Here is a 22,820-nt window from a genome sequence, read left to right on the forward strand (position 1 = left end):
ATACATTTATACATCGAATATTGTTACCTACTCTCCATTAAGACAGGCGTGCTTGTATCGTTTTTTTCATCCAGCACATTTTTTGAGATTTTTTGTAAGAGGAAATGTATTTTCAAAAACATATTGTGGTTTGGTAAAACAGTTGTAGCATATTATATATAAACCATGTGAAATATTGTTACTTGAAGGTTTGCTCATTTCTTATCCAAAACAAATGCTACTTGTTTTTCTTAATTTTCAGTTTCCTGTTCTCTGGTAAACGTTAAAATTAGTACATCGCAAAGAACTAATGCGCCGTTTCATCTTAATCCTAAAAATCAGTAACACGCTTATAAAAAAAGATCAAAGCAATATCATCGTTTATAAAGCATAAAGGGACAAGGCTTGGCCTACATAATAACAGAAGATGATGCTTCATGAACTCTACATTTGGCAGTTCATACCAGCTTTTTTAAATACTTAAATCTGAGGTATATTCAAAAATATTTCACTTTTCAAATGTAGCTTCTATATATGTATTCAAAAATGATTGATGCAGTTTTGTAAATCTGGGAGCAGAAGCACAATATCATGCTACAACTGCCCAGGGCAGTTTTTGGCCATTTTGTTGTCCCAGGCAAGATACCTTTAACCTTCCCCAATCTTGTGAATAAAAAGATTGTTGCCTACATTAATATGTTTTTCAGACACGAATAACATATTGTTATACTGTATACAGAAAGTATGTTATTTCTCGTAATAGGTATATAAAGGATACACAAAGTATTACCAGGTCACATACCTCTCACTGGCCCCAGCTTGAGGGACAAACCTCACAAAACATTCCAATAATTGTTATGATTGGCATGTACAGGCACTTTATAAAAACCTTACACTGTTTATCCATAGACTGTGTCTTTACAGGTCAGAACATTGCTCTGGAAAGCCAGAAATGCAACAATTGCATGAAGCACACTGTGTGTACCCCCCTTCTGCTGTTATCACTCTAGGCATCTGCCTGGTTTGCCTATGCCTAAAAATGACCCTACAACTGCCTGTCAGCATAATTTCTGTCACGCATCTATGTCAAGAATTTAGTAAACAGTATATATACAATATACCTGTGTATATATATCCTTTATGGCGCTGCTGCGCAGCAGCGCCGTATGATGTAAACAGAGGGGATTTCTTCCCCGCGTGCTTACATTTAGCCTGCGAGCCACGATCGGAGGCTCGCAGGCTGTTCACGGAGACACCCTCCGTGAACTGACATGGAAAGGCCTCCATGGGAAACCACTTACGACTTGCCGACGCCTATCGGCGTTAGGCGGTTGTTAAGTGGTTAATAAATCATCCCCTACTATGTCTGAGTACGGGCTTGATAAACTGTATAGCATAATTGTAACTTGTAATCTTGGATTTCACTTTTGAATAAATACTATACTTGAATGCATAATTAGCCTATTCCTCTGAATGAGATTCCATTTTATACTTCCTCTTTGGCATGAAAAGAATTAAAATATTTACACGACTTTATCTCTGTTTACTGTACTACATCTGGTACACTAGACCTCTACCAGACAGAACACTAGAGTAACATAATTTGATACATGCTTACTATAGAGTAAAATAATCATTTCTTAGGACATAGTACATACATGTTTTCCCTTCTCCAGGACTTGGACTTCCCTCTCCATCAGCGTACATGGCAACCACATTCACTGAGTATGGAGTGTCAGGAGCCAGACTATCTAGCAGCACATTGTGAGTATTGCTTGGGACCACAATCTAAAGGAAAGAAGGGAAGAAGAGATGTTTAGTCTTAACTCCTAATATAAGTTGCATGACTGTAGCTGTGCTACTGCACTTATGGCATCACGAGAAGGTTAGGTACTGTATGTGGTACTCTTTCTATATGCACTAATAACAATTTCTTGAGAAAATAGTTTTGTGAATGTGTCCTTCCTTCATCAGACCAAGTACAAAGCAAAGAAACCTGATCCTTCAATAATGTCACAAAAAGTACTCAGCTATTCTTTTGTTGTTAGCTTCTACTAAAAAAACTTGAATCATTTATGTGTGTGGAACTTGCGTTACAACGTTTCATATGTACACAGTGGTTTTCATGTACAAATGTAGTGTACTGTTTTTGTTGCATGTTGTAGTACTGTACAAACTGTTGCAAGTAGTTGAAAAAAGATTAAAGGAACAATGAGAACAACAACAAACATTGTTTATACTTTACAGTATGTCCAAATCCAGAGTTGTCTAAAAGTAATTAATGTATCCACATTTTGCTATGTGTAACTAAAGATGGTCCAAACAGTTTGCCGGTGGGCAGTATCCTGCGAACATTGGCCTGTTCGCAGTTCGCTTTGAACACATTTTTTTGAAAAAAATGTGCGTTCGCAATTTTCCCATAGCCTTGAATGGCAGGCGAACGACCGCCGACTTTCTAGCAAAGCCCCCTTACATGCTAGAAACACCAAATTTGGAGAGATGTGGACAGGGACAGTGGCTACAAGAGGGAACGATTTTTTTGTCAGAAACATCTTATAGTTTTTGAGAAAATCGATTTTAAAGTTTCAAAGGAAAAATTATACACTTAAATGCGGTAAATGACAGATAATGCAGCAAACCTAATGGTAGTGTAAATTTACATATATCAAAAGAAAGAGCAATGAATTTCCTGATGGGGTTTCCAGGGGGTCCGTATACAGTGTGTACAGACCTTCTGGAATCCCCTCCGGAGCTTCAACGCTTTGGCCAGGGATCGCTATAAAGCTACAATAATTGTTTGGATTTTTTGTTAATAGGAATTAATAGGGAATGTGGGAGAAAATGGAGAGAAGGGTGCTCTATGATATTATTGATGATGGTATTTTTGCATTCTGTCTGTTTTGTGGATGCAATTACTTTTCTTCCAATAAATTAAATTATATATGAAAAAAGACTGACATCTCCAAGAGCTAATTGGAGTGAGATATCAGCAAGCTGGAGTCCAATCAATGAGATTGGAAGTATTGGTTACATCTGCCCTATAAAAAACACACACCATTGCCTGATGTAAATGATGCCTCGCACAAAAGAGCTCTCAGAAGACTTACGATTAAAAGAATACTATCGATACCCAAGTGTTCTAAAATGACAATGTACAAATAATGTCTAAGTAGCTGTGTAAACATTTTTCTACTTTTCATGTTAAATATCAGAGGCAAAAGCTGTAATTTATTGAGGGTAGGATTTAGCTATATTGGGACAAATCAATTGCAGAAGGGGTGTCTGCTTCTTTGCACAGCCAGAGTTGCATATCAGACTACAGAAAGCAAATATCAAACATATCAAACTCTGAAAGCAAAAACAGTATGAAAAAGCTGTGACAATTAGTTACATTTCCTCTGCTCTCTTCAGACACCTCAGTCAGAAACACAGACACAGGAGCTGCAGCTGTTGGGAGCTCTCTTCTCTGTCACACACAGAGCTACACATAGAGTTAACTGATCAAGTGTGAGGGGAATTTCCCCTCTCCTCATGGCTCAGTCAGCCGTCACTTTTGGCTAAAGACTTACAAAGTCTCTGACATATGCTAACATCCCCTGTTAGCAAATCTATGATATGTAAAACACTAAACGAGAATGTAGTTCAACGGAGGATACCACAGAGGAAGCCACTGCTGTCCAAAAAAAACATTACTGCACATTTAAAGTTTGCAAAAGAGCACCTGGATGTTCCACAGTATTACTGACAAAATATTCTGTGGACAGATGAAACCAAAGTTAAGTTGTTTAGAAGAAATACACAACACTGTGTAGAGAAAAAGAGGCACAGGACACCACCATTAAAACCTCATCCTAACTGTGAAGTATGGTGGTTGAGGCATCATGGTTTTGGGGCTGCTTTGCTACATCAGGGCCTGGATGTGTTGCTATCATCGAAGGAAAAATTAATTCCAAAGTTTATCAAGACATTTTGCAGGAGAACCTAAGACCATCTGTCCACCAGCTGAAGCTCAGCAGAAGATGGGTGTTGCAACAGGACAATGACCCAAAGCAAAGAAGTAAATCAACAACAGAATGGCTTAAACAGAAGAAAATACACCTTCTGGAGTTCTGACCTTAACCGGACTGAAATGCTGTGGCATGAACTCAAGAAAGCGATTTACACCAGACATCTCAAGAATATTACTGAACGGAAACTGTTCTGTAAAGTGGAATGGTCAAGAATTACTACTGACCATCGTGAATGTCTGATCTGCAACTACAGGAAATGTTTGGTTGAATTTATTGCTGCCAAAGGATGTTCAATCAGTTATTAAATCCAAGTGTTCACATACTTTTTCCACCTGCACTGTGAATGTTTACATGGTGTGTTCAATAAAATCATGGAAACATTTAATTATGTGTGTAATATTAGTTTAAGGGCCCGTTTCTACTAGAGCGAATCTGCATGCGTTTCCTGCATGCAGATTCGCATAGACAATACAAGTGGATGGAACTGTTTCCACTTGTCAGGATTTCTGAGTGTTTTTCTGTGCAGAAAAAATCTGCACTGCAGAGCCATCAGAATTCGCATACCGATTTGCTTACAATGTATTTAATAGGGAATTCGCATGCGGTTTTGGTATGTGAATTTTCGAATTTGCATGGAATCAATGGAAAAGCACACAGGCACTGCCATGGTTAAATTCGCATACATCGTCATCCATGCGAATGCATGCTAATTCGAATGAAAATTCGCATATAACCACATGCAAAATTTGTATCCGCATGCAAATTTTTACCACGGCGATTCCCACCGCACAAGTGGAAACGGGCCCTAAACAGACTATGTTTGTCTATTGTTGTGACTTAGATGAAGATCAGATCACATTTTATGACAAATTTGTGCACAAATTCCTGAGGGTTCACATACTTTTTCTTGCTACTGTACAAACTAATTAAACTTACAGTTGTGCAGTTGATGTGGAAACAGGGTGGTGTGGACATGATATTGGAGGTTGATGCGGAGGGGAAAGTGGCGCGACCCAAGGCAGTCCAGAGAACCATGCATTGGGGTACACCCCACTAAAACTCTGTGTGATTTTATTCATCATTTTATTGCAAGTGTGCACTCTTATACGTATTCAATTTTCTATACAGTTTTACGATATGGTGGCCAGATTTTGCTATCTGAGGTGTATTGATACATGAGAAGTAAGCAAGAGGAAGCAATCTAAGAGAGTCCTGAGAGGCAGGGGTGGCCTAGATGACCCCAGCGCACTGTGGACCCATCTAGCAAAGGGTCAGATATAAAGGATGAGTGCCCACTTCTGGAGGGTGAAGTGGTGTTGACTTGTTTCAAAGAAGGCTAAAGGTTGCCTTCTTGGATGTGGATCTCGAATCCGCTGTGGTGTAACTTGGTGGAAGAATACTGCAATTTTTTTCTGAATAAGGGCTCATGTTATCTATGTGCACTATCATAATATTGTGTATTTAATTCAACTTACAAACTACATCTCGGAACAAAATCTGTTGGTAAGTAAGGGACCACCTGTATGCATCTTTCAACTAATTTGCACCAGTTTAAACTAATTTATTTTGATTTCAAATACACTTATAAAATTAGACAACACACAAAACATTTAAATTGTGCTTTTCTCCTGGCGCCTGAGCCACTTAATGCCCACTCTACAGCCAAACAGAATCATTACGCTTTTGTTAACATTATAAACAACATACAAATTAATAAAATATGGACAATGACAAAGAATGATCGGCTTAACTATAGCCATATAAGCACATTTAGTTATACTGTATTGTACAAATTATAATTATATGTATTAAAATACTTACAGACAGAGGTTTACTTGTTGAATGGAGTGGGATAAAGCTAATCTTGTATTGCTGGACAGGGCCAAGAGCGGGATCCCAGCGTACATTCAATGAGTTGGTAGTTGGGTTGTACACTTGGATGTTTCTTGCAGTTCCTCTAACCACTGCATTTAAAAACAAGGAAATATACAGATTAACCACTTAAGGACTGCAGCCTTAAACCCTCTTAAGGACCAGACACTTTTTTTTCCATTCAGACCACTGCAGCTTTAACGGTTTATTGCTCAGTCATTCAACCTACCACCTGAAAAAATGTTACCTCATTTTTCACTAAAACAGCTTTATTTTGGTGCTATTTGATTGCTGCTGCAATGTTTAGTTTTTGTTATATTCATCAAAAAAGACTTGAATTTTGTCAAAAATATGATTTTTTTAATTTTCTGTGGTGACATTTTTCAAATAAAGTAAAATTTCTATATACACTTGTCTATATTTATTGTCCTACATGTCTTTAAACAATAAATAGACACTTATTGGATTTTTTTTTGTTTTGGTAAAAGTTATAGCGTTTACAAACTATGGTGCAAAAAGTGAAGTTCCCCAGTTTGAAGCATCTCTGACTTTTCTGAGCACCTGTCATGTTTCATGAGGTGCTAGAATTCCAGGATAGTATAAATACCCCCCAAATGACCCCATTTTGGAAAGAAAACATCCCAAAGTATTCACTAAGAGGCAAGGTGAGTTCATAGAAGATTTTATTTTTTTGTCACAAGTTAGAGGAAAATGACACTTTGGCCCATATGCAATTCACTTTTTCACCAGTTTTATCTCCTAGGAGATAATTTTCATCTTCTCTTTAAACTAACTTTTCAGCATTTTACAATTTAAAAAGTACCCAGAAGTTGGGGAAAAAGTACTATCAAATTTATTCTGAGTATTTTCTTGCATGCAGGTGGCTTAAAAGACATTTTCTGACACGTTGTGCAAATATCACCTAGGAGAAAACTCCAGAGAAAAAGGGAATTGAATATGGGCCCTTGTGACAAAAAAAAATTAAAAAAAAGTTTCCATTTCTGCTAACTTGTGACACAAGCAAATTAAATCTGCCACAACAGTTCATACAGGATTATGTGCAAATTCTGTATGCAAATTCTGAGTTCATACAGGATTATGTGCAAATTCTGTATGCAAATTCTGAGTTCATACAGGATTATGTGCAAATTCTGTATGCAAATTTAAGTGGAACTGAAAAGGAACTATTTGATTCCTGTTAAGGTGGGATTGGATAGGTCCGTTTTCAAGCTGCATACATTTGCATACATAATGTATACAATCCTATATGAACTTAGAATTATTTGCACCTCATTGATCATCCCTAAATTACAGCGCTAGTGTTCTCAATACTCTAAAAATGGTGGGGGGTGGAGGGGGGATAGAGGAGCTAATTCCCAAAAGCAATCTTATTTATTATCTCCCCAGGGGCGTAGCAGAGGTTGTGGTTGCAGAGGTTGCGACCGCATCGGGCCCTTGGGCAAGAGGGGCCCCGGGGGGCCCACCCCTCAACAGTATTAGCTCTCTATTGGTCCTGTGCTCATAATAATCACTTCTATAGATACTTTGAATAGTGCTAATCATTAACAAACTGCTCCCCATCCCCTTCTTGCACCTCTGACACTGTGTTGTCCTTGGCAGGTTTTGGTGCGATGTATCAATTGTTATGTATAGAGTGCTTGGGGGGCCCCAATGCAAAACTTGCATCGGGGCCCAAAGCTCCTTAGCTGTGCCTCTGTATCTCACCTTATTTTTACCTCAAATGTAAGGAGAGACATTTCATGGGATTAAATAAATAGAAAGAGAAGACGGTTAAAGAGAGCTAATCCATGAAGGAAACTGATAAGGAGAGATATGTTTGAAAATCAACCCCTAAAAACACAAACGATAGTTTAACCCAGTGATCTGCAAACTTGGCTCTCCAGCTGTTAAAGAGACTGTAATAAAAATGTCATCCTGTTTTCTACCATTCTACAAGTTCCTAAACCTATTCTAATGTGCTCTGGCTTACTGCAGCACTTTCTACTATCACCGTCTCTGTAATAAATCAACTTATCTTTCCCCTGTCGGATTTGTCACCCTGTGAAGGCTGGAAGGCTGCCAACTCTCCAGTGTTGTCGATCTGTTATGCACGCTCCCTCTATGCACACTCCCGTGTGTGTTATTTACATTAGGCAGCCTCTCTGCTCTCTTATCTTTTAAAAGCTGGATAAATCGTCCTCTGTTAAACTGTGAAAGGAGCTGGCTGCCTGGGCTGTCACATGCTGAGGAATTACAGACACAGGGCAGAGCTGTCTGCAGGAAACAACAATCAGCCTGTCACTCTTCAGTGGATGAGAGCTGCAGGGGGTACACAAATGATCTATTGAGATTCAAAAGGAAGGCTGTATACAGCCAGCTTGTGTATGGATGTATTTTCTATGTGTGGACATACTGTACATCAACCTACTTCCGGCTTTGGTGGCTATTTTGTTTGTTTATAAACAAGCTTTTTAAAATTGTTTTTGACCACTTTTAATGCGGCGAAGACCTGCAAAATTGTGACAGAGGGGAATAGGAGATGTCCCCTAACGCACTGGTATGTTTACTTTTGTACAATTTTAACAATACAGATTCTTTTTAAGGAACTACAAGTCCCACAATGCATTTGCCTTTATAATTCATGACTGTGGATGTCAGACTCCCACAATGCATTCTGGGACTTGTAGTTCCTTAACAGCTGGTGAGCCAAATTTGCAGATCACTGGTTTAACCCATTTCCATTGGTGTGGAACACTGAAATGAATTTTTATTCTTGACACAAGGTCAAATACATTAATTGAGAGGAAAACATGCCATATAATATGTAACATTATTTTCTGCATATTAAGTATTTCACCCTTATCGCACATTGCTGAATAAGAAGAAAGTGAAGGCTTTGAAATGGGGCTTAGTGGCAAGCATGGAGAGGTTTTTGTGTGCTAACTTGCATAAGCTTTTTGGTCTGGAGCTATATGGCCTCTAAAAGCTCTTCCCAATGTAATGCTATGGGGTTTTTTACAAAACCTCATTGCTCCAATGTGCACAGACACATAGGATAACATTAGCAGCAGATTTAAAAAACTCAAAACGCTCAGAAAAACTCCTCTGGTGTGCACCAGGCCTAACAGTATTTATTCTTTTAGCTTATTTTCATAGAGCACAAACACTGGCAAACTAAGTCCCAAAATGGTGAGAAATATATGACACAATTTGCTTTCACTGTGTTTGGCATGCTAACTGATTTTTTATATGTGCTTTATTTTTATTCACATGTGTTTTTAGGTTTCTTAAAATTCCATTAGGTATGCATGGCCTAAAGAGTGAAAAAAAAGAACATAGGTGACATACGTGTCTTTCCAGTTTCAGACATACGGCCTCCATCTCCTTCGGAATACACAGGGACCACCGTTACAGTGTATGGTGTGTCAGGCTGCAACTCTCTGAGCACGGTATAGACGTTATTTCCAGGAACAGTTGTCTAAAGACAAAACAAGCAACATGCTCAATATTACTTTCTAAAATTTGTTCATCACTGGACTATTTACATTTTGAACACCTATTCCTTATTCTTCCTGTAGGCACTATGTCCTATCATTCACTATAGGTTTATAGTATATAGAACACAAATAACTTTAAAGTGAACTGACCACCATTTTTAGCACCCAGGGCATCTCAATAGCACATGAAAAATGCATGCCAACAAAGTAGTTTTATTAGCCTACTTCAGCAGGCCTACCCATCCGTCGCTGACCCCAGAGATTTTAGGAAGCTAATTATTTTATTGTAGTCATTACCAAGAAGTAAACAATACCTTTTCATCAACAGAGGGGGGTGGGTAATTAGGACAGTTTCTTCAAAGAGATTATGTGTGTCAAGATAGCATCTCTGACTTGTATAAATAAGGACTGTGAGAAGGGGAGGGGGGAACATGGCAGCTAGTGAAGAGCAGAAATTACAACTATGCGTAATTACGCATCATAATTCGCAATTACGCATCATAATGTAATGTAATGCGAAATTTCAGGGGGAAAGAGTAATTCATTTTGTATGTAATTCTAAGCATTTGTAATTACGCATACATTTATGCGTAATTTACTTGTAATTTTGTGCTGACTTTGGCAGTGAATAGCAAAGCCCCCATACATGCTATTGCTACCAAAATTGCTATGTATGTTAAGGAGAATAATGGGTACAAGTTAAAACAAAAATTATTCAAAAAGCCTTTGTCAATTTTGAGAAAATCAATTTTAAGTATACAAAAAAAATGATTTTAAACTGTCATTTTTTTGAGTTCAAAAACCATTTTTCTTTGTATTTTTAAAATTGATTTTCTGCCCTGAAACCTACTTCACACCTTCAATGCTCCATCCACTCAGGAATGGAAGTCAGTCTAGCAACAAAAGGCACTAGCTGACAATTAATTCAAAGTTAAAAGACTTTTTCTTCATTTTTCCTTGACTGTTATCACATGATTGTGCTTACAGGATGCTGACTACTTAGAAAAAAAACTTTACCACCTGTAAATGCTAGATTTTTCTCCCACAATGCATGTGCCAGTAGCTTCCTGTAAACACAGTCATGTGACCACACTACTGGCAAAACATAAGGTTTTTAAACTTCGAAACAGAAATGATTCTTGTAATGCAATAATGTTTTATGTTACAGGGCATGCAAGGTGTTCATTTTAGGCATAGTATAAACAGAGACTGTAGTATTGCCTTAAGAAGGAGTGTGTATGGGCCATTGAGTTTAGTTCAACAACATTTTGGCTGGTTCAACATCAATGTGGCAGTAGTTCAATTACAAGTCAACTGCAGTTAGACTGAATTTCTATGTTACTTGATCAGTTTAGGTTTCTCTCAAGTTTCCTTCACATTCAGATTGACCAACAGTTATTCTTTCATTTATACAGCTGGGGCAGTGACTGATGTCATATATTGAATGTAAACTAAAAGAGAACTTAACACAACTTCCAGGTAACTGATCAAAAGCTAGTCACTTTCACTTACAAGCACAGAAGGGTCGGTGGAGATTTGTGTTAAAAGAATTCATCCCTACTCAGCATAAAGACAAAAAAGCCATTAAGCAGATCCTGCCTGCTACCATAAATCGGTCTTAAGACAAAAGAGCTATAACAATCTGGTCACCTGCTGTGGTTGCTTGTCTGGCTGATATGACCACAGGCTAACTTCCTTATCATATGGAAAAATGAAGCAAAACATTATGTATGCATTTCATGTATACTGTATATTGCAATGTGCCATTTTACATCTGCATTTAATTGACTTTTTCCATCCCAGCTGACACCCAGGCTCACATTTTTAAAATGTAAGGGATCACTATTGCACTACTAAATTTACTCAGTATGGATACTTACTGCAGTCTACATCATTAGATCTTGAAAATCATAAATAAATAAATGTTTGGAATGAGTGTATGGAAGAAAAGAAAAGTATGTTAGCAATGTTACTGCGCTCCTAAAAAAAATAATAGTTCAGGCACATCCTAAATGCACCAACCCAATTGCCGGTACATTCTGTGTATTTTTTAATTATATGAATACCATAATTACTGGTGGATTCTAAAGAAGACCCTACAGCTATAAGGTAGCTGAGAACATGTAACGTAATTGGTTACATTGTTGTTTCTACTATAAATACAAAAAGCAGCATAAAAACAGTCCTGGGCAGGTTTTGTTGGTTCACATGTCCCAATGTAAAACTTGAGCACAAAGGCTTCAATTCATCAAGCATTACCGCATTCGGTAATGCTGAAAACAGCTGACTTAACGAAGCACTTTAGAAAATGTTAATTCATCAAAGCTGTTACCGAATGAGAAGCTGAAATGACACAGCAATGAGATAAATTACCGACATGTGCTCAACAAATGTTAATTCATCAAGGTTCCCACATTCGCTAACACATTCGGTGTTTATCTCAAGCTCTCCCCTGTCGTTACAGGCTTCGAAAGCCTTCTGTGTGAATGTTTTCATGATTAGCAGGAGCAGGCAGCCAATAGAAACAGCCCCTGTTCTCCTGCAAGTGCCGCTGATAGGTGCTGATAGGTCACAGGCTTCTCCACACAAGCTTTCAGACCCCCCAAGCAGTGAGCAGAGAGAACGGGTCAAAATATATCCCCAGATTCCCTTCGGTGGTGTAACCCTTTCAGGCCCTGTTTGATAATGCAAAGATGCTGGTGGTGAAATCACCAAGCATGGCATTTATAATGTCTCCAGGAAGTTCATCTACGTTGTGGCAAATAAATAAAATGTTAAGAAAGACTGATCGACAGATTCAGAGCAGCAGAGGCAGTATAAATAACAGTAACTATAACACCTTTACATCACAAAGGGATGTCTGGATGCCTTCTATTGTTATCAGCTTGTAACAACACACGGACATTCCAAGCTGCTCTGCACCACTCTGCAGTTATCGAACAGCCTTTGATGAATTGAAGCCTAGTAGTTCGGTAACTTAACGAACCTCTACCACACATGGGAAAATATTGATGAATTAGCACAGTGAAGTGTAAAATACCGAATGCGGTATTTTAAGGACTGGGGTTTTGTTATCGAACACCCTTTGATGAATTGAAGCCAAAGCTCCTTAGCTATGCCACTGCTTGTCATTTTTGCAGTACTATATATTTTTATTTACCATGTTCAAAACGTCTATGTATTCATCCTATTGAAAATCAATGTTTTAAAAGTTTTATAAGAAACTCAATAAAAACAAAGTATTTACCACTTGTTCAGATCCTCCAGCAGTGGGAACATAAAAGACCTTATACTGGCGCACATTGCCTTCAGCTGCATCCCATCGAACATTCAACGTGCTTGTGGTAGGGTCATAAACTCTGAGATTTTTCACTGTGCTCAGAGGCTCTGAAATACAAGTCAAAGAAGGTAATATAGTAACATTCCGCAACTCTCACTGCAAACTTCAGAATCAGAATCGTTTTATTTCGCCAAGCATGACTGGGTCATGCCTGGAATTGGGTTTGGCACAATACATAGCTCCTGATAGGTACATAGACAAGGGGCAGGGAAAAGCATCACAATACAATAAGGACATGACAGTAAAAACTTTGCACTCAAAAAACATATCATACTCAAAAAGGCAAAATATGTGCACAGATCTACACTCAGCGTCCGTATGCATTCTTCCAGAACAATGCTGAGGTCAGCCAAGGTGCAGGGGGAAAGTCCAGTCAGTTAAAAGTAGATGACTGATTGCATTCGAAAACTTTTTTTTTTGTTGCCGGCCGCTACTTTGCAGGTGGAAGGTCACTGATAGAGGGTGGGAGAATGTTAAGGGAGTTCAGGAGGCTGATGGCCGAAGGGAAGAAAGAGTTCTTGAGCCTGGTGGTATTAATGAGGATGGACCGAAGTCTCCGGCCCAGTGGTAGTTGGGTGAAAAAAACGTGACCAGAGTGTGAGGGGTCACTTGCGATCTTCAGTGCCCTGGCCCGCAATCTTGTGCTGTGCAGGAGGTCAAGTGGAGGCAGAGGTCTCCCGATGATCCTCTCCGCCGACCTGATGATCCTCTGTAGTTTGTATCGCTGGCAGTGGCTCCCGCATACCAGACCAAGATGGAGGAGCAGAGGATCGATTCAATGGTAGCGGAATAGAAACATGTTAGAATCTCCTGCGCCATGCCGAACTTCCACAATTGACGGAGGAAGAACAGCCTCTGCTGGGCTTTCCGCTGGGTTGCTGTGATATTGGCCTTCCAACTGAGATTGCTAGAGATGGTAGTGCCCAGAAGCCGGGCAAAGGGCACTCTGGCCACCTCAATGCCATCAATGTAGATGTGAGGCGGAGTGGGAGCAGGCTTTCTAAAGTCAATTATTAGCGCGACAGTTTTGGCCGTGTTGAGCACCAGACTGTTCTCCATGCTCCAGTGGCATATTCTCTCCACCTGCTGTTGATACTCCTGGATATTGTCCTTGGTGACGAGGCCAACAATAGTGGTGTCATCAGCAAATTTTATGACTTTGACAGAGGCCGCTGTGGATCTAGTTATTTGTGTAGAGGGAGAACAGTGGGGACAGGACACAGCCCTGGGGTGCCCCTGTGTTGGTTGTCATTTCTCTCGAGTAGATGTCCCCCAGCCTGACAACTTGGGATCTCTTAGAGAGGAAGTATGTGATCCATAAGCGAAGGGTGGGGTAGACCCCTAGTGTAGCCAGGACTTCCTGAAGGATGCGTGGACATATAGTATTAAATGCTGAGCTGAAGTCTAGTAGCAGTACTCTGGCGTATGCATCTGGTCTGTCGAGATGGTTAAGGATGTATTCCAGACACATGTTTAGGGCATCGTCGGTAGACCTATTTGCCCTGTAAGCAAACTGGAGTGGGTCCAGTAGGGACAAGGTGGATAGCTTGAGGATGGATAAGACCACTCTCTCTAGTGATTTCATGATGACAGACGTCAGGGCCAGCCCACAGGCCTGAAGTTGTTGAGGTCGGAGATGCCTTGTTTCTTAGGAACAGGTATGATGGTGGACCTCTTGAAGCATGCAGGGACTCTGCCTTCTGTCAGTGACTTACTGAAGACTGCAGAGAGGATGGAAGCAGGTTGCCACGAACAGGTCTTGAGGCAGGCTGGGGACACGCCGACAGGGCCTGAGGATTTCCTGGCGTTTAGCTTGGACAGGAGGCGCCGAACGTCTGCCTCACCCACCGCCAGAGAGAGTGAGTCCTCACTTGGGTCGCTATTCGCGTGGAGTGGGGAGAGAGTGGGAGGTGGTAGGTGCCCCCAAGGCTCAGCCTGCCTCTCGAACCTGCAGTAGAATTTGCTTAGTTCTTCAGCTAACTCAGAGCTGGGTGCTGCATGCTGCGGTGGAGGCTTGTAGTTGGTGGTGGCCTTGAGCCCTTGCCATACGGCTTGTGAGTCGTTCGAGTGCAGGTTCTGCTTCATCCTCTAAGCGAACTCCTGTTTTACGGTTCTCAGCTCTCGTTTCAGTGTGTACCTCACCTTCCTGAAGTCTTCCTGGTTGCCCACCTTGTGTGCTGCCTCCTTTTGTTTCCGCAATAGCCGAAGCTTGTTGGAGAACCATGGTTTAATATTTGGGTAGACCTTGAATGATTTGGTTGGGACGCAGGAGGCCTCGCAGAAGCTGATATATGAGGTGACGTTATCCGCCCACTCATCCAGGTCTGGGGCTGCCAGGGTCTTCCAGTCCGTACAGTCAAAGCAAGCTTGAAGGTGGAGCTTGGCCTCGCTTGACCATACCTTAGAGGACTTAAATGAGATATTCATAGTAGCCTTATGAACTCCATGACAAGGGCCTGTCAAGATAGGAATGAGATATCTGCTATTGTTAAATTAAATTTTTAACATGCAAAGTCTAGGGATTAGAATCCGAATTCTGATTTTACGACCTCATCAGCCACTAATTTAAGAAAAACCACATGCTTAATCCAGGTCTGTGAGTCACCACCTTATAACTCCACCATCACAATGACTGTCATAGTAGACTTGGCATGTATAACATTCAATTTGCCAGTTGCGGTTTTCATCATTACACACTTATATGGCATTATCCCAATTTCTGAATCGTTGTATGAAGAAAAGCAAATGAGTCATATCCCAGATTTTCATCATTACAGGTCCACTTTATATTCCCAATAATTAATATTGTATTTGGACTTTCCATTACTTTTTTGAATGTATACTGATTCCTTTTCACAATTGTAATTACGAAGTATGTTGGCACAACACTACTATGCTGCAAATGATTATTTCGCCTTGGCATCGGTCAATACCAAACAGTGTGCAATAATGCCAACAAATATATTTTTCTTGTTTTGGCTTGTGAAAATAATATGTCCTATTACAAGCATGCTTTCATCAGACTAGTGAAAAATGGATTTGACAGATCATAACCAGTACTAGCTGATGGGTTATGGATGGGGATACAATGACCTACAAGTTACGTCATACACACATTACACAGGCTTCAGGGATCCCCCTGTGGCTTGAAGAAAGTAAGTTACAGTGGATATAATAAGAACTACTTCAAGGCAACTTTGACTATTGTTGGATGTATACAAAAGAATCTCATAATATTGTATGCATTATCATAATACCTGACTATGCATAATACATTTTTGTTTAGTTCATGTCAGGGCCAGAATGACTATTCACTTCATCCCGTTGCATGTTTAAAATGCATAATTACGTATCTACATAAATATAATATAAAAATGTAACTTACTTGTTTTCCCCTTGCCAGAAATTCTTCCTCCTTCCCCTTCAGCATATTGGGATGCCACCGTTATAGTGTATGGAGTATCTGGCTGGAGTCTTTGTAGCACAACAGTGTTCTGTCTTCCACCAACCGATGTCTAAGGAGCCAAAGGAAACAACATTACTGTAAATCCAGGCCTGGCATAAATCACCAACAGTCTTTATTCCAATAACAATATTGGTTGTACAATAATATATGCTGCCAGTTAAAAGCTCTTAAATGGGCACTAAATGTGTAACATTCTTATAAAGATAAGGGTATTATGGATACAGAGGCGCCAAAAGGATAAAAGAATCTTAAAACATGAGGAGGCAGTGGTGGACTTACCGCCTCCAAGCAGACACAAAAATTGCCAATGTGTTTGTCAAATACAACAAGTTTATTTACATAAAGTTGAAGAGAAATCGAGAGCCCAATATGGTGTAGTATGTCAAAATTGATTGGATAAATGAAGCAGTGAGATGGTAATACTCACAAACACGGGTTACCACCTAGGTAACCATTCATTAGGCAGGTGAGGAGATTAGACCTGTCCTTACTCAGGATTAAGAAGTCGCTCTCTGTAGATAGGAAGAAAGGGGGTAGATCACCCCTCCACCTGGGGTGGACTCAAATATATTGGTAGGTGAACAGAGGCGCCAGAAGGATAAAAGTACATAAAATTTTTTTAAAAATTGCTGGGAGTAAGTGGTGGACTCGCCTCCATTAAAGCAGACACCAAGGACTGTAAATATATAGTTATACACATTTATTGAAAATACCCCAAAGGCATCTTTGGGGTATTTTCAATAAATGTGTATATCTATATATTTACAGTCCTTGGTGTCTGCTTTAACGGAGGTGAGTCCATCACTTCCTCCCAGCAATTTTTTAAAAATGTTATGTACTTTTATCCTTCTGGCGCCTCTGTTCACCTACCAATATAAGTTTATTTACATACTCCAGGAGGCAATGCAACGCGTTTCACAGGTTTGATCCTGCTTCATCAGGCAATTACAACGGAGCAATAGCATATGTGGTCAGTAGAAGAGCCAGGCACCTCTGTCCACCTCTGGAGGACAGAGGTGCCTGGCTCTTCTACCCCTTACTCTTAAGGGGTAACACCCCTTAAGTCCAAAGTCCACCCCTGGTGGAGGGGTGTTACCCCCTTTTTCCTCATCTACGGAGAGCGACTTCTTAATCTTGAGTGGGGTCAGGTCTAATCTCACCACCTGCTTATACAGTGGTTGCCTTGAAGGTAACCCTGCTTTGTGAGTATAGCTTATTACTCTATCATACTTAATTTCAACTACCAGTACATACTACACTATATTTGGCTCTTGGTGTCCCTACTCTGTGTTCTAAAGATAAGGGAGCTGATGCACTAAATGTTTCTCATAAGTTATTTAGCTTCATCTATTTCTTACCTTATTGATATCATAATTTTGTTAGGGAATAACAAGCAAAAACCTCACTCTAAATAATATACCCACAATTAACTAAAGTTTGAATTGAAGTTTTTGATTATTTATAGTAATTTTTTACTTAGTGACTATTTTATAAAAAATAAGATGTAAAAAATAATAAACAGAAGCAGTTTAATGCTCGGAAGTCTGTATATCTCCAACGTTTCTCCTAGGAGATAACTTTTCATCTTCTGTTTAAAATAACTTTACAGCACTCTATAATTGAAAAAGTACCAAAAGTAGGTTAAAAGGTACTGTGAAAATGTTATTTGCTTGCCGGCTTAAAATGCATTTTATTGATAAAATGTTAAAAAATCAACTGAAGAAGAAGTGAAATGGAACATTCCCTATGACTCTCCTAGGTAATATGTTCACACCTTATCAATAGAATTCCTTTTAAGCCACCAGCAAGCAAGAAAAAAAATTGACAGTACCTTTCCACTAACTTTTTGATACTTTTTTACTTGCAGAATTATGAAAAGTTATTTTAAACAGAAGCTGAAAAATGATTGTCTTAGTGGAAAGGATTGCAGCACTGCAATACTACTGGGGATTACATCATAATTTTCAACATAAACAGTAGCAATACACATGTAAAGCTCTGTTAGGGGTCTTTCCTAAAACAGTCTCTTTCCAATCATGCTGTTTAGTATTTAGTAACTGGACTATGGAAGCAAGTGTTTCATGCCTTTACATTGCTGTAATAACCTCCATCAGCTTTAGCTTCAGGGCTGCAACTAATGCATAACCACTGCAGCCTGCACGGCTACTTTAAAGTGAACCAGAGACGAAACACCCTCATGTATTTTACCATATATATCAGTGGGAGCATTAGAGAAAACACCTACCCTGCTTTCTGTTTTATCATTCACTGCTCAGCCTGCTTGTTATCAGCCCTGATAAAATCCCCGACTGAGCATTCAGTCTGGCTTTGCTCAGGAATCATTACAGCTGAGTCATTATAGCAGAGCCAGAAGGGGGCAGGCATTGGCTTGAAAAGACATCATAGAAGACAGACTCAGCTATAATGATTCCTGAGCAAAGCCAGACTGAATGCTCAGTCAGGGATTTTATCAGGACTGATAACAAGCAGGCTGAGTAGTGAAGAATGAAACAGAGAGCAGGGTAGGTGTTTTCTCTAATGTTCCCACTGATATATATGGTAAAATACATGAGGGTGCTTCGTCTCCGGTTCATTTTAAGGTAAACAAACATGAGGCTCTTTCCCTGGCATTCTTTTGTTCTGTTAATCCATTTTTACCACATTATCAACCCACCTACCCAACGCCAACATTCCACAACCTATTACAGGTTTTAAGGACTATTCAAAAGTGTTAGTTATGGAAGGCATAATGGGCCTCTACGAGCCTTATACTACCAAAATAAATGAAATCTAGGAAGCTGTATCAATGTAGCAGCCTTGCTCTATATATCCTCATGGATTGTCATTCTTGGTATATTACTACATATGCTATTACTCTATAGTTGAGTTGATTTCTGCACCATCTTGTAACCCTCACTAGTCCAAGACAATGTCAGTGATGTTCCAGATACATCTCAATGCAAATTATACCAGTAAGGTGGTTACTATAGACTTGTTGTGAGGTAACAGATGAGTACTCATGTCCTTGTATCTCATGTGTCTATGCTATGCCTCTAATCTCCTTGGAGCTGAACCATGCCACATACAAACTTGAAAGAAAAGCTACAGAGAAGCCTGACAGGTTCCATGAATAAATTCATTTTCCTTCAATAATTTGTTAATAAACAATACAATGGCCTGTGAACCCCTAAAGTAGCTGGTGCACAAATACATATATTCAAACCCCTAGGAAAATGCCCATCTGGGAATGATGCCCAGATCTTAGTGAATATGTCAGTACAGGGGATTTGAAATGTTTAGTCAATCATCTACAGGTGTATTCCTATGTTACTACTGTTAGATGCATATTGTGCACTGTATTATGCATTTGTGCACCAATCACTTTAGAGGTGCATGGGCCACTGTATTGTCTATTACCTAAACACTGAATCCTGATTGGCTTCTCTGTAGCTTGTTTCATGGTTATGTACTTTTTGCAAAAAGGCCAGAGGTGGTCAGTGTTGTTACCTCTCCCTAGCCTTAGTTTATGGATAAGCATATAAACATATTTGCTGAACTAAACTCTTGAAGCCTAATCTACTTCTATTTACATTGTCCAACAATTGCATTAATTATCACAGCAATTTTTCAGTGCAGGATAGAGAATGATAGCTTTATTAGTGAATGCAGTAAAGACGGGCATCCCAATACATTTTTGGGTGCAGCAAAATAGAACTCCCAAGAAATATTACCTTATTTTTCGGACTATAAGATGCTCCTGACCAAAAGACGCACCTGGGTTTAGAGGACAAAAACCAGGGGAAAAATATATACTAAACCTGGTGCATCCATGGTGAAGGGGCATCTTGTGGATTATGCCCCCTTTGTACATCATGCCCCCTTGTACCTCTTGTGTCTTCATGTCCTCCTCTGTCCCCATTGTGTCCTCCTCTGTCCCCATTGTGTCCTCCTGTGTCCCACATGTGTCCGCCTCTGTCCTCATTGTGTCCTCCTCTATGCCCCTTTGTGTCCCCCTTGTGTTCGCCTCTGCATGGGCACAGAACAGGGAGTCCCCGACATTGCAGCGGGTTGGAGGTTTGTATTGGCAAGCGTTCACAAGTCAGGAATTCCGTGTATTTAGACTATAAGAGGCAGTGACTTTTTCCCCCCACTTTTGGGGGAGAAAAATTAAGTCTTATTATAGTCCAAAAATACAGTATTTAAAATAAAAACCTCCTGTACAAGGCTTATTTTTGCTGACCAATATGCAGCTGGGAAATCCTTCTAAGTAAATCTTCCAAACTGTTCTGAGAGGTTCCCCTGAGACAGAAGCTCAGCCATGGACTTGTATCATTGCCAATATTTGCTCTCTTGTCCTGGACCATTTAAAACATTCACAAATAAAGATTCAGCTGTAAGAATGTGTTTTACTAGCAGTTGGAAACAACTTCAAGAGAAAGATAATCGTAGAATATCAAAATAGTTAAAAGACATAACATTCGGCCGTTAAGGACTAATACGTGTTGATACAAAGAAAAAAATAGCAAAATGATAAAAAGGGCCAGCGAAAAAAGAAAAACACGAATGTGTAAACATAGATAACGTTTAAGAAACAAGTTCTTTTCATGAGATGCTGAGATGACTTTGTTAAAGGGTGTAACTTAAGTAAAACCGTGAACTTTGGAAACTACTTCTTATTCCTCTGTTCCAATTAACAATGGTGGTAATCATTCAACTGGCAGAAACAGTATGTGTTCTTTTTCTGCAGAAATAGTAACACTTTTGATACTGTGTAAAAAAAAGTGGCAATCAGCTTAAGAATTGAGTTTTATTTCAGGCTTATCTCCATATTTATAAGATTGTCAAAAATCTGTTGTTTTGTGTTTTGTTTTGTTTTATTCATTTGATTTGGATTTCCATAGCATATTGATGGCCCTCGAGTCTGAATTTCCAATGAGATTTTATGTGGTGGTGTAAACCTGCGTTTTAGTTGTACTTGCCATGCTATGATTAGCATCCCTTTTTTAATGCACATGCAATCTATGATGCTATTTGGCATTCTAAATGGTTTTTGATTGGTTGTAATGGCCAATGAGATGCTAACAGTTCCAGCTTGCATGCACATTTAATGAGTTGCTAACAGTTCATGCATGCACATTTAGTACAATTTGCATGCATCTTGGAAGAGTCAATCTACATCAGCAGGAGGTGCATTTGATAGTCGCAATTCCAAACTGCATACAATTCGCATTTAGTGTGTACATGAGCTGGAATTATTTACACCTCCTTGACCATCTCTACCAATTGCTCACTGAACTGAGTGCAATACAAAGCCAAATGTAAAAGAAATGCATTTTCAAATGCCAATGAAATGCTTGGTAAGCACAAAGTAAATGTAAATGCCCATGTACATTAGCCAAGTAATGCTGCATTGATATTTTGGCTCTCTGACCAATGGTAATGCACTTAAAGGACAACTGAAGTGAGAGGGATATGGAGACTGTTCTATTTATTTCCTTTTAAACAACGCACATTTCCTGGCTGTCCTGATGATGTTCTGCCTCTAATACTTTTAGCCATAAACCCTGAACAAGCATGCAGATCATGTGCTCTGACTGAAGTCTGACTGTATTAGCAGCATTCCTTTTTTGGGTGTGTGACTCAGACACTCAGGGGCATTTCTAGCCTTTTTGTCACTCCAGGCAAACAGTCCTGTGTGCCCCCACTCCCCAGTTCCCGAAAAAAAAAAGATCAGCAGTATGCCAGGCATCTGGTATTGTTGTATAGGAAATAAATGGCAGCCTCCATATCCCCCTCACTTCAGTTGTCCTTTAAAGAAGAATCTTACAATGGAATATGGAAGGAATCTTATATGAAATTCAAGTGCATTATTAGAACATTTAATTAGTTCTGTCTTGGTCTCTATGTTTTTATCTCATTGGTAACTTGAATTGATGTTCACAAAGGCCAAAATATTATTAAGGGCATATTCACAGTGGGACGTTGCGTTGTAACGCAACCTTAAAGTCGCAACGCAGCATTACAACGCAATGCAAAAAAAAGTGGTAATGCAAATTAACACTGCGTTACCATGGCATACAGTAGATACAGTGGAGCATACAGGCAATGAAAAGTATGCCTCTCTGTACCTGGTGACATCTGCATTTAGAGGTAACGCACTGCAAGCAGTGAGTTTCCATAAAGTAACATTTACAACGCAGCGTTAACGTCGCACTGTGAATGTTGCATAGGCCTAACATTACAGTGCCTTATCCGGCGTTATAATGACTTTATAATGCAGGACAATAACGTCCCACTGTGAATGCGACCTAAAAAGTACGAGAAAAAAACATTTATAAATTTTGATTTTACTGCAGTGAGAAATCAATGCCATGTGTGAAAAAATACTTTACGCATTATGGAGTAATACCCAGAACAGCTGTTGGTAAAGCTCATACCTTCAGGTCATATACCGGTATTTTAGTATTTTTACTACTCTTGACACCAGGAAAATATTTTCTCCATATAAACATAGCTTTACAACAGGCCTTATGAAGAATCAAAGAATAAACACTTATAGTATTATACACATAGTTAATGTCAAACTGCCACACTAGCACTTTAAAACATTACAGTTTATTTAAGAAAAGTGAAACTTGTTAGATGGAACTTTAAAC

General features: G+C 39.4%; 1 protein-coding gene across 4 annotated transcripts in view; it reads right to left on the reverse strand.

Moving 5' to 3' along the window:
* The window catches only part of COL12A1 (collagen type XII alpha 1 chain), a 321,024-nt gene that overhangs the window by 137,466 nt on the left and 160,738 nt on the right, over nucleotides 1–22,820 (reverse strand). For all 4 annotated transcript variants that reach the window (XM_068281498.1, XM_068281501.1, XM_068281499.1 and 1 more), the window contains 5 exons: nucleotides 16,084–16,213; nucleotides 12,606–12,745; nucleotides 9,210–9,339; nucleotides 5,811–5,953; nucleotides 1,638–1,767 (listed from right to left, as the gene is read on the reverse strand). In XM_068281498.1, the coding sequence (XP_068137599.1) occupies nucleotides 1,638–1,767; nucleotides 5,811–5,953; nucleotides 9,210–9,339; nucleotides 12,606–12,745; nucleotides 16,084–16,213 (673 nt within the window). The remainder of the gene's footprint in view (nucleotides 1–1,637; nucleotides 1,768–5,810; nucleotides 5,954–9,209; nucleotides 9,340–12,605; nucleotides 12,746–16,083; nucleotides 16,214–22,820) is intronic.

This window comes from Hyperolius riggenbachi, chromosome 4 (assembly GCF_040937935.1).
Source record: "Hyperolius riggenbachi isolate aHypRig1 chromosome 4, aHypRig1.pri, whole genome shotgun sequence".
NCBI lineage: Eukaryota > Metazoa > Chordata > Amphibia > Anura > Hyperoliidae > Hyperolius > Hyperolius riggenbachi.